This window comes from Staurois parvus, unplaced genomic scaffold (genome assembly GCF_062004578.1).
Source record: "Staurois parvus isolate SC_StPar_1 unplaced genomic scaffold, SC_StPar_1.0 ptg002187l, whole genome shotgun sequence".
Taxonomy (NCBI): domain Eukaryota; kingdom Metazoa; phylum Chordata; class Amphibia; order Anura; family Ranidae; genus Staurois; species Staurois parvus.
The window spans coordinates 95,001-107,500 of record NW_028319983.1 but is presented as its reverse complement, the minus strand read 5'-3'; the positions used below and the strand labels follow the sequence as shown (position 1 = coordinate 107,500).

The following is a 12,500-nucleotide window of genomic DNA, read 5'->3' as shown; positions in this document are numbered from 1 at the left end:
AGCTACTGACCCATCTGTGGCCCAGCTGAGTACCCCCTTCCTGCTCCTCAAGGACCCTAGCTTCAGGAAGAGAGTCCATGGCCGGCTCCGAGACTGCCATCCTCCGGTCAGTGTATTCCTTCCCACCGCATACCTTTCTGTAGGATGATACCATTCATGGTGGCCTCACCAATCCTTCCATCCTAACAATGTGAGTATGATTTGTGTGTCTAGGTGTCGCTGGAAGCTGTATCACGCCTTCGCCCAGCTGTTCGTGTAATCTGTAACCTCTTGTCATCGGCCTGTGACCCGCCCTGTTGTCTGACCTCTGTGAGGAGCTACAGATCCCTCATTTCCTTCTGCAGCTCATCGGCCAATCACTGAAGGACAACGTGCGACAGGTGTCAGATTCTTCTATGATTGATAGACACCTGGGGGTAGTAATATCTGCAGTGCATTCAGAAAGTATTCAGACCCCTTTCACTTTTGTCAGTGTTATGCTGCAGCCGAATAACTACAGTTGTTTAACTTCATTTTTTATTTTCTCTTTTGCATACTCCAAGCAGGCTTTCCTGAGGAGAGGCTTCTGGCCAGCCACTGTGCCATAAAGCCCATATGGGTGGAGGGCTGCAGTTATGGGTGTCCTTCTGGAACTTTGTCCCATCTCCACACAGGATCTCTGGAGCTCAGAGCAACCATTGGGTTCTTGGTCACTTCTCTTACTAAGCCCCTTCTCTTCTGATGGCTCAATTTGGCCGGGCGACCAGCTCTTGGAAGAGTCCTGGTTGTGCCAAACGTCTTCCATTTGAGAATTATGGAGGCCACTGTTGTCCTGGGAACCTTCAGTGCAGCCAGAATTTCTTTTGTAGCCTTCCCCAGATCTGTGCCTTGGAATAATCCTGTCTCTGAGCTCTGCAGGAAGTTCTTTTGACCTCATGGCTTATGCTCTGATACAGTATGCATTGTCAACTGTGAGGCCTTTTATAGAGAGAGAGGGGTGTGGTCTTTCCAAATCATGTCCAATCATTTGAATTTACACAGGTGGCCTCCAATCAATGTGTAGAAACATCTCAGCTATGATCCAGAGAAATGGGAGGCATCAGAGCTAAATTACAAGTGTTGTTGCCAAGGGTCTGAATACTTTCTGAATGCTCTGTATAGTAGAAGGGTTTTCTAATCAGATTGTGTATTGGTTCTGGTTCCAGTGTTCTTGGACCTCGTCCTTTCTTGCGGACCTCTTTGTTCTTCTGAACTCTTACTACTGCTTCAAGAGTCATCCAGAGGCTTCATGGTGAGTTCCGAGCTGTCCTTCCCCCTCCTTTGTGGTATTCTGTCCAGTCCAAGCTGTCCTTCCCCCTCCTTTGTGGTATTCTGTCCAGTCCAGCTGTCCTTCCCCCTCCTTTGTGGTATTCTGTCCAGTCCAAGCTGTCCTTCCCCCTCCTTTGTGGTATTCTGTCCAGTCCAAGCTGTCCTTCCCCCTCCTTTGTGGTATTCTGTCCAGTCCAAGCTGTCCTTCCCCCTCCTTTGTGGTATTCTGTCCAGTCCAAGCTGTCCTTCCCCCTCCTTTGTGGTATTCTGTCCAGTCCAAGCTGTCCTTCCCTCTCCTTTCTGGTATTCTCTCCAGTCCAAGCTGTCCTTCCCCCTCCTTTGTGGTATTCTGTCCAGTCCAAGCTGTCCTTCCCCCTCCTTTGTGGTATTCTGTCCAGTCCAAGCTGTCCTTCCCTCTCCTTTCTGGTATTCTCTCCAGTCCAAGCTGTCCTTCCCTCTCCTTTGTGGTATTCTGTCCAGTCCAAGCTGTCCTTCCCTCTCCTTTGTGGTATTCTGTCCAGTCCAAGCTGTCCTTCCCCCTCCTTTCTGGTATTCTGTCCAGTCCAAGCTGTCCTTCCCCCTCCTTTGTGGCATTCTGTCCAGTCCAAGCTGTCCTTCCCCCTCCTTTGTGGCATTCTGTCCATGAGAGTCATACCGGCCATACCTCTGTAAGGAGATCTGCACCAAGCTGATTATTAGTGATGTACCAGAACTCCACCTAAAATAAAACTATCAGATTGGTGGAAGAGCTGTGACTAGGGTGTGATTTTCCAGGACTGTGTGTCTGGTAGTCCCACAGATGGACATCCCCCGGTAATTATTCATCTCGGTATGGCAGCTAGCAGAAGAGTGACTGAACCCTTCCCCCACTCTGCCTCATTCAGTACATTTCCTCATCTGACATTGGTGTCACAGTGTACCTCTGTCCCCATCACCCACATTGGTCTGTGTCATGTATGTGCTCTCCTTTCAACATGTTGTGTCTCATGCCTGGAGTCGTATTGTGTCTCATATCTGAAATTATTATACAGCACTCTGCAGACCTGTGCGGAGGATCTCCTGGATGTCTTGCGGATCATTTTATCGTTTCCTCCCGGTGACGAGGATGTATTGGTGGAGCGGAGTTTAGAGGTAACCTGTGTTCTCAGTGATGTGTACTATATGTGCCCATCTTGGCGTTCTCCTAATTTATGTATCTCCACCTTGTAGTGTTTGGTGTCCCTCTGTGCCAGTGCCAGCTATGGGGCTCAGCGGACTGCGCTCAGCTGTTCAGCAGCCTTCTGTCTGATTATAAGGATGTATTGGACGCCATCATTGAGCGGACACAGCGCCTGAGGCAAGGTATGTCTTCATTGTCTGTGTGTCCCCATGGACATGATCAGTTAGAGGAGACCTTCTCCTACCCGACTCCTATGTCATGGCCTTGTACTCCATACAATATGTCATAATACATTACTCCTGTTCAGGACTCTGATATCTCTGTCCTGCCTCTTAGAGATCTCTGGAGATGGGCGTTGGCTACGTCTTTGCTTTGATGTCCTAGCAGCTGTATGTGATGTCCCTGTGTCCACCCCACACCGACTGCTAAAGGAAAAGGTCTGTCCTCCTCTCAGGAACTCTCCTTCACCCATTCATAGGAATAGGTCTGTCCTTCTCTCAGGAACTCTCCTTCACCCATTCATAGGAATAGGTCTGTCCTTCTCTCAGGAACTCTCCTTCACCCATTCATAGGAATAGGTCTGTCCTTCTCTCAGGAACTCTCCTTCACCCATTCATAGGAATAGGTCTGTCCTTCTCTCAGGAACTCTCCTTCACCCATTCATAGGAATAGGTCTGTCCTTCTCTCAGGAAGTGAAGGCCATGACTGGAACAGGCTCTGGAAGCATAGGCCATAGTGAGAACGGGCTCTGGAAGCATAGGCCATAGTGGGAACGGGCTCTGGAAGCGTAGGCCATAGTGAGAACGGGCTCTGGAAGCGTAGGCCATAGTGAGAACGGGCTCTGGAAGCGTAGGCCATAGTGAGAACGGGCTCTGGAAGCGTAGGCCATAGTGAGAACGGGCTCTGGAAGCGTAGGCCATAGTGAGAACGGGCTCTGGAAGCGTAGGCCATAGTGAGAACGGGCTCTGGAAGCGTAGGCCATAGTGAGAACGGGCTCTGGAAGTGTGTGTGCACTGTGATTCCTCTTGTCATTGCAGGTCTCTATGTATATCTCGGACAAGTTGTTGTCAAGCTCCGGAACTCTCTTCTCATGCTTATTATCTGACTCTCAGCTTACTCTCAGCCAGCTGAAGGTAATATTTAAATTTTTGTGGGAATGTCTGCAGAGCTGTGTTCCCTCTCCACCCCCTCTGTCTGCCTCCTCCTGAGAGTGTCTGGTTGGATTTGTCCCCTCTAAACCTCTGCCCCCTCTGTCTGCCTCCTCCTGGGAGTGTCTGGTTGGATTTCTCCCCTCTAGCTCTCCGCCCTGTTTGTCTGCCTCCTCCTGGGAGTGTCTGGTTGGATTTCTCCCCTCTAGCTCTCCGCCCTGTTTGTCTGCCTCCTCCTGGGAGTGTCTGGTTGGATTTGTCCCCTCTAGCTCTCCGCCCTGTTTGTCTGCCTCCTCCTGGGAGTGTCTGATAGGATTTGTCCCCTCTAGCTCTCCGCCCTCTTTGTCTGCCTCCTCCTGGGAGTGTCTGGTTGGATTTGTCCCCTCTAGCTCTCCGCCCTCTTTGTCTGCCTCCTCCTGGGAGTGTCTGGTCAGATTTGTCCCCTCTAGCTCCCTGCCCTCTTTGCCTCCTCCTGGGAGTGTCTGGTTGGATTTGTCCCCTCTAGCTCTCCGCCCTCTTTGTCTGCCTCCTCCTGGGAGTGTCTGGTTGGATTTGTCCCCTCTAGCTCTCCGCCCTCTTTGTCTGCCTCCTCCTGGGAGTGTCTGGTTGGATTTGTCCCTTCTAGCTCTCCGCCCTCTTTGTCTGCCTCCTCCTGGGAGTGTCTGGTTGGATTTGTCCCCTCTAGCTCTCCACCCTGTTTGTCTGCCTCCTCCTGGGAGTGTCTGGTCAGATTTGTCCCCTCTAGCTCTCCGCCCTGTTTGCCTCCTCCTGGGAGTGTCTGGTTGGATTTGTCCCCTCTAGCTCTGCGCCCTGTTTGCCTCCTCCTGGGAGTGTCTGGTTGGATTTGTCCCCTCTAGCTCTCCGCCCTCTTTGCCTCCTCCTGGGAGTGTCTGGTCAGATTTGTCCCCTCTAGCTCTCCGCCCTCTTTGCCTCCTCCTGGGAGTGTCTGGTTGGATTTGTCCCCTCTAGCTCTCCGCCCTGTTTGTCTGCCTCCTCCTGGGAGTGTCTGGTCAGATTTGTACCCTCTAGCTCTCCGCCCTCTTTGCCTCCTCCTGGGAGTGTCTGGTTGGATTTGTCCCCTCTAGCTCTCCGCCCTCTTTGCCTCCTCCTGGGAGTGTCTGCTGATATTTGGTTCCCTCTTGCAGGTTCTGTATGCTTGTTGTCATGTCAGTGTGGGGGCCTGCCAACGGCTGCTAGATGACAGTCATGCCATCCAGTCTGTGGTGTCACGTGTGGAGGGAGAGGTAAGTCATTCCATGGCGGGTCTAATAGGAGACTGAAGTTAATTTCACCTTTTTATAGCATTTTCTGCCCATTTGTTGATGCGTTTCCAGTTCAATTTTGGTTTCTTTGCTGACTTTTCTGTCATCCATTGGGGACTCAGCTTGATAGTAAACCCAGGCTATGCTGCCCTCTACAGGGGAAATAAATACGAGGCACATAAAGTGCAGCCCCCCCCCCCAGAGGCTATAACCCCCTCCTACCTCACGCTTGCTCGGTTCTGCTCAGTGCCCCTAGAAGAACTGAGGTCTCTTTCCCTTCACCTGAATTGTAGGACTTTGCTATTATCACAGCCACTGGTGGATGAATGGCAGAAATGCGGTATTCTGGGGTTCTGTCCGCCATGGTCCTGCAGTCAGTAGTGACCACCAGTCTGTGTTGTGATTGGCCTCTTCAGTTCAGGCCGGTCCTGGTTCTCCTGTCCCCTTCTCTGAAGACTCACTCCTTATTAGCAGGCTATGCCGTGTGGAGGACTCTCCTCGCATGTCTATGCGGTCCTTCCTACCGAGGCTGCTCTATGCGGTCCTTCCTACCGAGGCTGCTCTATGCGGTCCTTCCTACCAAAGCTGCTCTATGCGGTCCTTCCTACCGAGGCTGCTCTATGCGGTCCTTCCTACCGAGGCTGCTCTATGCGGTCCTTCCTACCAAAGCTGCTCTATGCGGTCCTTCCTACCAAAGCTGCTCTATGCGGTCCTTCCTACCAAAGCTGCTCTATGTGGTCCTTCCTACCGAGGCTGCTCTATGCGGTCCTTCCTACCGAGGCTGCTCTATGCGGTCCTTCCTACCAAAGCTGCTCTATGCGGTCCTTCCTATCAAAGCTGCTCTATGCGGTCCTTCCTACCGAGGCTGCTCTATGCGGTCCTTCCTACCGAGGCTGCTCTATGCGGTCCTTCCTACCGAGGCTGCTCTATGCGGTCCTTCCTACCGAGGCTGCTCTATGCGGTCCTTCCTACCGAGGCTGCTCTATGCGGTCCTTCCTACCAAAGCTGCTCTATGCGGCCCTTCCTACCGAGGCTGCTCTATGCGGTCCTTCCTACCGAGGCTGCTCTATGCGGTCCTTCCTACCGAGGCTGCTCTATGCGGTCCTTCCTACCGAGGCTGCTCTATGCGGTCCTTCCTACCGAGGCTGCTCTATGCGGTCCTTCCTACCAAAGCTGCTCTATGCGGTCCTTCCTACCGAGGCTGCTCTATGCGGTCCTTCCTACCGAGGCTGCTCTATGCGGTCCTTCCTATCAAAGCTGCTCTATGCGGTCCTTCCTACCGAGGCTGCTCTATGCGGTCCTTCCTACCGAGGCTGCTCTATGCGGTCCTTCCTACCGAGGCTGCTCTATGCGGTCCTTCCTACCGAGGCTGCTCTATGCGGTCCTTCCTACCGAGGCTGCTCTATGCGGTCCTTCCTACCGAGGCTGCTCTATGTGGTTCACATTTCTGGGACTGGCAGGCAGACTTTCCCTGCAGATGTCTGGACTGGGGATAAGTGCCTTCTTATCTGGAGGTGTCACGGGATGTACGTCAGGGAATGGCAGAGCCGGACTTCCCCATCTGGAGGTGTCACGGGATGTACGTCAGGGAATGGCAGAGCCGGACTTCCCCATCTGGAGGTGTCACGGGATATAGGTCAGGGAATGGCAGAGCCGGACTTCCCCATCTGGAGGTGTCACGGGATGTACGTCAGGGAATGGCAGAGCCGGACTTCCCCATCTGGAGGTGTCACGGGATGTACGTCAGGGAATGGCAGAGCCGGACTTCCCCATCTGGAGGTGTCACGGGATGTACGTCAGGGAATGGCAGAGCCGGACTTCCCCATCTGGAGGTGTCACGGGATGTACGTCGGAATGGCAGAGCCGGACTTCCCCATCTGGAGGTGTCACGGGATGTACGTCAGGGAATGGCAGAGCCGGACTTCCCCATCTGGAGGTGTCACGGGATGTACGTCAGGGAATGGCAGAGCCGGACTTCTTCATCTGGAGGTGTCACGGGATGTACGTCAGGGAGTGGCAGAGCCGGACTTCCCCATCTGGAGGTGTCACGGGATGTACGTCAGGGAATGGCAAAGCCGGACTTCCCCATCTGGAGGTGTCACGGGATGTACGTCAGGGAATGGCAGAGCCGGACTTCCCCATCTGGAGGTGTCACGGGATGTACGTCAGGGAATGGCAGAGCCGGACTTCCCCATCTGGAGGTGTCACGGGATATAGGTCAGGGAATGGCAGAGCCGGACTTCCCCATCTGGAGGTGTCACGGGATATAGGTCAGGGAATGGCAGAGCCGGACTTCCCCATCTGGAGGTGTCACGGGATGTACGTCAGGGAATGGCAGAGCCGGACTTCCCCATCTGGAGGTGTCACGGGATGTACGTCAGGGAATGGCAGAGCCGGACTTCCCCATCTGGAGGTGTCACGGGATGTACGTCGGAATGGCAGAGCCGGACTTCCCCATCTGGAGGTGTCACGGGATGTACGTCAGGGAATGGCAGAGCCGGACTTCCCCATCTGGAGGTGTCACGGGATGTACGTCGGAATGGCAGAGCCGGACTTCCCCATCTGGAGGTGTCACGGGATGTACGTCAGGGAATGGCAGAGCCGGACTTCCCCATCTGGAGGTGTCACGGGATGTACGTCAGGGAATGGCAGAGCCGGACTTCTTCATCTGGAGGTGTCACGGGATGTACGTCAGGGAGTGGCAGAGCCGGACTTCCCCATCTGGAGGTGTCACGGGATGTACGTCAGGGAATGGCAAAGCCGGACTTCCCCATCTGGAGGTGTCACGGGATGTACGTCAGGGAATGGCAGAGCCGGACTTCCCCATCTGGAGGTGTCACGGGATGTACGTCAGGGAATGGCAGAGCCGGACTTCCCCATCTGGAGGTGTCACGGGATATAGGTCAGGGAATGGCAGAGCCGGACTTCCCCATCTGGAGGTGTCACGGGATGTACGTCAGGGAATGGCAGAGCCGGACTTCCCCATCTGGAGGTGTCACGGGATATAGGTCAGGGAATGGCAGAGCCGGACTTCCCCATCTGGAGGTGTCACGGGATGTACGTCAGGGAATGGCAGAGCCGGACTTCAAGCATCTCTGGAGAATCCTGCTTCCTGAATGTCCTCAGGGGGGCGGTATTCTGATCTATGCCGCGTGCGGATTGGACGGATCGGTTATCCCAGGGTCCGCACTGCTTCTATATTGCTGGTTTTGATCTCCTGGCTCCACCTTCTGGGAGACTGAGGCTTTTCCCATTCACTTATCCCTCATATGCTGACAGATGGTAACACACCAGATTCTTCATGGAACGTGCCGGACCTTTCATTGGTTGGAGTCCCACCAGATGTTCCCTCCCCTCCTATGGTATGGTCTTCTGCCACACCTGAGCAGGTGGGAGGGGCTATAGCCGGTAGGGGGGCGGCCTTCTGCTTCTCCTGTAGATGGCAGTATAACCCCAGGTTGTGTATTATTCTCATGCTGTGTCCCTCGATGGGCGACAGATTCGGATATTACATGGAGAGTAAAGTCCCATTTTATGTTTCAGGTTCATCTGTGGGATGCCATTGATGTTCACATCGCAGAACTGTCCCTGTTCCTCCTGTCAGTCCTGGCCCTTCGTCTGCAGTGTGTCCCGGACATGTGAGTGTCCCCGGCGGAGTCATCAGCCTCCCATTCGTTGTGGAGGATCACAGTGCTGATCACATCTGTCATGTATTACAGGTTGTCACCAGCAGTGGGCGCCCTCCCTCGTCTCCTGACATGCAGCGTTCCGCCTCTGGTGGTGAGTGTCTGTTGGTGGGATTCCGGGGATCTGCCTGGGGTGCCGGGGATCTGCCTGGGATGCCGGGGATCTGCCTGGGATGCCGGGGATCTGCCTGGGGTGCCGGGGATCTGCCTGGGATGCCGGGGATCTGCCTGGGATGCCGGGGATATGCCGGGGATCTGCCTGGGATCTGCCTGGGATGCCGGGGATCTGCCTGGGATGCCGGGGATCTGCCGGGGCGATGCCGGGGCTCTGCCTGGGATGCCGGGGCTCTGCCTGGGATGCCGGGGCTCTGCCTGGGGTGCCGGGGATCTGCCTGGGGTGCCGGGGATCTGCCTGGGGTGCCGGGGATCTGCCTGGGGTGCCGGGGATCTGCCTGGGATGCCGGGGATCTGCCTGGGGTGCCGGGGATCTGCCTGGGGTGCCGGGGATCTGCCTGGGGTGCCGGGGATCTGCCTGGGGTGCCGGGGATCTGCCTGGGGTGCCGGGGATATGCCGGGGATCTGCCGGGGATGCCGGGGATCTGCCTGGGATCTGCCTGGGATGCCGGGGATCTGCCTGGGATGCCGGGGATCTGCCTGGGATGCCGGGGCGATGCCGGGGATCTGCCTGGGATGCCGGGGCTCTGCCTGGGATGCCGGGGCTCTGCCTGGGATGCCGGGGATCTGCCTGGGATGCCGGGGATCTGCCGGGGATCTGCCGGGGCTCTGCCTGGGATGCCGGGGATCTGCCTGGGATGCCGGGGATCTGCCTGGGATGCCGGGGATCTGCCTGGGATGCCGGGGATCTGCCTGGGATGCCGGGGCTCTGCCTGGGATGCCGGGGCTCTGCCTGGGATGCCGGGGCTCTGCCTGGGATGCCGGGGCTCTGCCTGGGATGCCGGGGCTCTGCCTGGGATGCCGGGGCTCTGCCTGGGATGCCGGGGCTCTGCCTGGGATGCCGGGGCTCTGCCTGGGATGCCGGGGATCTGCCGGGGATGCCGGGGATCTGCAAGGGATGCCGGGGCTCTGCCTGGGATGACGGGGATCTGCCTGGGATGCCGGGGATCTGCCAGGGATGCCGGGGATCTGCCTGGGATGCCGGGGATCTGCTGGGGCTCTGCAAGGGATGCCGGGGATCTGCCTGGGATGCCGGGGATCTGCTGGGGCTCTGCAAGGGATGCCGGGGATCTGATCTGCCTGGGATGCTGGGGATCTGCTGGGGCTCTGCCTGGGATGCAGGGATCTGCTGGGGCTCTGCAAGGGATGCCGGGGATCTGCCTGGGATGCTGGGGATCTGCTGGGGCTCTGCAAGGGATGCCGGGGATCTGCCTGGGATGCCGGGGATCTGCTGGGGCTCTGCAAGGGATGCGGGGATCTGCCTGGGATGCCGGGGATCTGCTGGGGCTCTGCAAGGGATGCCGGGGATCTGCTGGGGCTCTGCCAGGGATGTGGGGATCTGCCTGGGATGCCGGGGATCTGCCTGGGATGCCGGGGATCTGCCGGGGATCTGCCTGGGATGCCGGGGATCTGCCGGGGCTCTGCCTGGGATGCAGGGATCTGCTGGGGCTCTGCAAGGGATGCCTGGGATGCAGGGATCTGCTGGGGCTCTGCAAGGGATGCAGGGATCTGCTGGGGCTCTGCAAGGGATGCCGGGGATCTGCCTGGGATGCTGGGGATCTGCTGGGGCTCTGCCTGGGATGCGGGGATCTGCTGGGGCTCTGCAAGGGATGCGGGGCTCTGCCTGGGATGCGGGGATCTGCTGGGGCTCTGCAAGGGATGCCGGGGATCTGCAAGGGATGCGGGGATCTGCCGGGGATCTGCCGGGGATCTGCCAGGGATGCGGGGATCTGCTGGGGCTCTGCAAGGGATGCCGGGGATCTGCTGGGGCTCTGCAAGGGATGCAGGGATCTGCCAGGGATGCGGGGATCTGCTGGGGCTCTGCAAGGGATGCCGGGGCTCTGCCAGGGATGTGGGGATCTGCTGGGGCTCTGCCAGGGATGCGGGGATCTGCTGGGGCTCTGCCAGGGATGCGGGGATCTGCTGGGGCTCTGCAAGGGATGCCGGGGATCTGCCTGGGATGCCGGGGATCTGCCTGTGATGCCGGGGATCTGCCTGGGATGCCGGGGGGATGCCGGAGATCTGCCTGGGATGCCGGGGGGATGCCGGAGATCTGCCAGGGATGCGGGGATCTTCCTGAGATGTCGGGGATCTGCCGGGGATGCAAGAATCTGCCTGGGATGCCGGGGATATGCCGGGGGGATGCCAGAGATCTGCTGGGGATCTGCCAGGGATGCCGGGGATCTTCCTGGGATGCGGGGATCTGCCGGAGATGTCGGGGATCTGCTGGGGCTCTGCGGGGATCTGACGGGGATGCCGGGATGTGAGGATCTGCTGGGGATCCCGGGATCTGCCTGAGATGCCGGGGATCTGCCTGAGATGTCGGGGATCTGACGGGGATTTGCCAGGGATGTGAGGATCTGCTGGGGGTCCCGGGGATCTGCCAGGGATCTGCCAGGGATGCGGGGATCTGCTGGGGCTCTGCAAGGGATGCTGGGGCTCTGCCAGGGATGCGGGGATCTGCTGGGGCTCTGCCAGGGATGCGGGGATCTGCTGGGGCTCTGCAAGGGATGCCGGGGATCTGCCTGGGATGCCGGGGATCTGCCTGGGATGCCGGGGAGATGCCGGAGATCTGCCTGGGATGCCGGGGGGATGCCGGAGATCTGCCAGGGATGCGGGGATCTTCCTGAGATGTCGGGGATCTGCCGGGGATGCAAGAATCTGCCTGGGATGCCGGGGATATGCCGGGGGGATGCCAGAGATCTGCTGGGGATCTGCCAGGGATGCCGGGGATCTTCCTGGGATGCGGGGATCTGCCGGAGATGTCGGGGATCTGCCGGGGCTCTGCGGGGATCTGACGGGGATGCCGGGATGTGAGGATCTGCTGGGGATCCCGGGATCTGCCTGAGATGTCGGGGATCTGACGGGGATTTGCCAGGGATGTGAGGATCTGCTGGGGGTCTGCTGGTGCAATCAATGGGGTTGGTCACATAAAATGAATGGGCTGATTCAGCTTGACAGCCCCTCCTGTGTGCTAAGGCCCTGAGGAAGCTGTCCTGTCTGACTCTTATATTGAATATTCATTCAGCTGCACTAAGCCCGACTTTACAGGCTCAGATCTAGCGTGAAGGTCTGCTTCCATCAGAGCCTGATCACACAGGTCCCTTCATTCTTTGTATCTTATTACAGCCTATTCCTCCCCTCCCCCCCCAGGCTGCGGCTACTGTCCTGGCGGCTTCCCTGCATGATTGTGGTGAGCCCGACCTCGTGTCCCCGGACGTCCTGCTGAGCGCCATGAGAGTATGTCTGTCAGGGACCCCACAGGTAAGTCTGCCCTTCCCCCATCAGTGTCCTATATACTGTGTGTGCTCAGAAGTCTCCCTCCTCTGGCAGAAATGAGGACATTTTGGCATTGATGATGAAAATCTGACTGATCATGTCATGGAAGGACGGTGATCATGTGACACCATGTATGATCACATCATTGATTGGCTGCTTTATAAATCCTAATGAGAACAGAAATCCCCCAAATGGCCCAATCAGAAGTCTCCACCCCCCGGGATCAGAAGTCTCCACCCCCTGGGATCAGAAGTCTCCACCCCCTGGGATCAGAAGTCTCCACCCCCCGGGATCAGAAGTCTCCACCCCCCCGGGATCAGAAGTCTCCGCCCCCCGGGATCAGAAGTCTCCGCCCCCCGGGATCAGAAGTCTCCACCCCCCCGGGATCAGAAGTCTCCGCCCCCCCGGAATCAGAAGTCTCCTCCCCCGGGGGCCCCGGGATCACAAGTCCCCCCCCCCCCCCTACTGAGCCATGGGGAGCAGGAAAGAAGCCTCAAAAGATCTG

General features: G+C 57.6%; 1 protein-coding gene across 1 annotated transcript in view; it reads left to right on the top strand.

Moving 5' to 3' along the window:
• LOC149431657 (serine/threonine-protein kinase 36-like) overlaps nucleotides 1–12,500 on the top strand; it is a 46,395-nt gene that overhangs the window by 19,593 nt on the left and 14,302 nt on the right. Inside the window, 13 exon segments of the mRNA XM_089665425.1 lie at nucleotides 1–106; nucleotides 214–289; nucleotides 292–380; nucleotides 1,185–1,270; nucleotides 2,319–2,418; nucleotides 2,497–2,533; nucleotides 2,536–2,628; nucleotides 2,783–2,883; nucleotides 3,484–3,579; nucleotides 4,740–4,838; nucleotides 8,400–8,494; nucleotides 8,576–8,636; nucleotides 11,870–11,980. The exon segment at nucleotides 1–106 is cut by the window's left edge and continues 32 nt beyond it. Coding sequence (XP_089521551.1) covers nucleotides 1–106; nucleotides 214–289; nucleotides 292–380; nucleotides 1,185–1,270; nucleotides 2,319–2,418; nucleotides 2,497–2,533; nucleotides 2,536–2,628; nucleotides 2,783–2,883; nucleotides 3,484–3,579; nucleotides 4,740–4,838; nucleotides 8,400–8,494; nucleotides 8,576–8,636; nucleotides 11,870–11,980 — 1,150 coding nt within the window.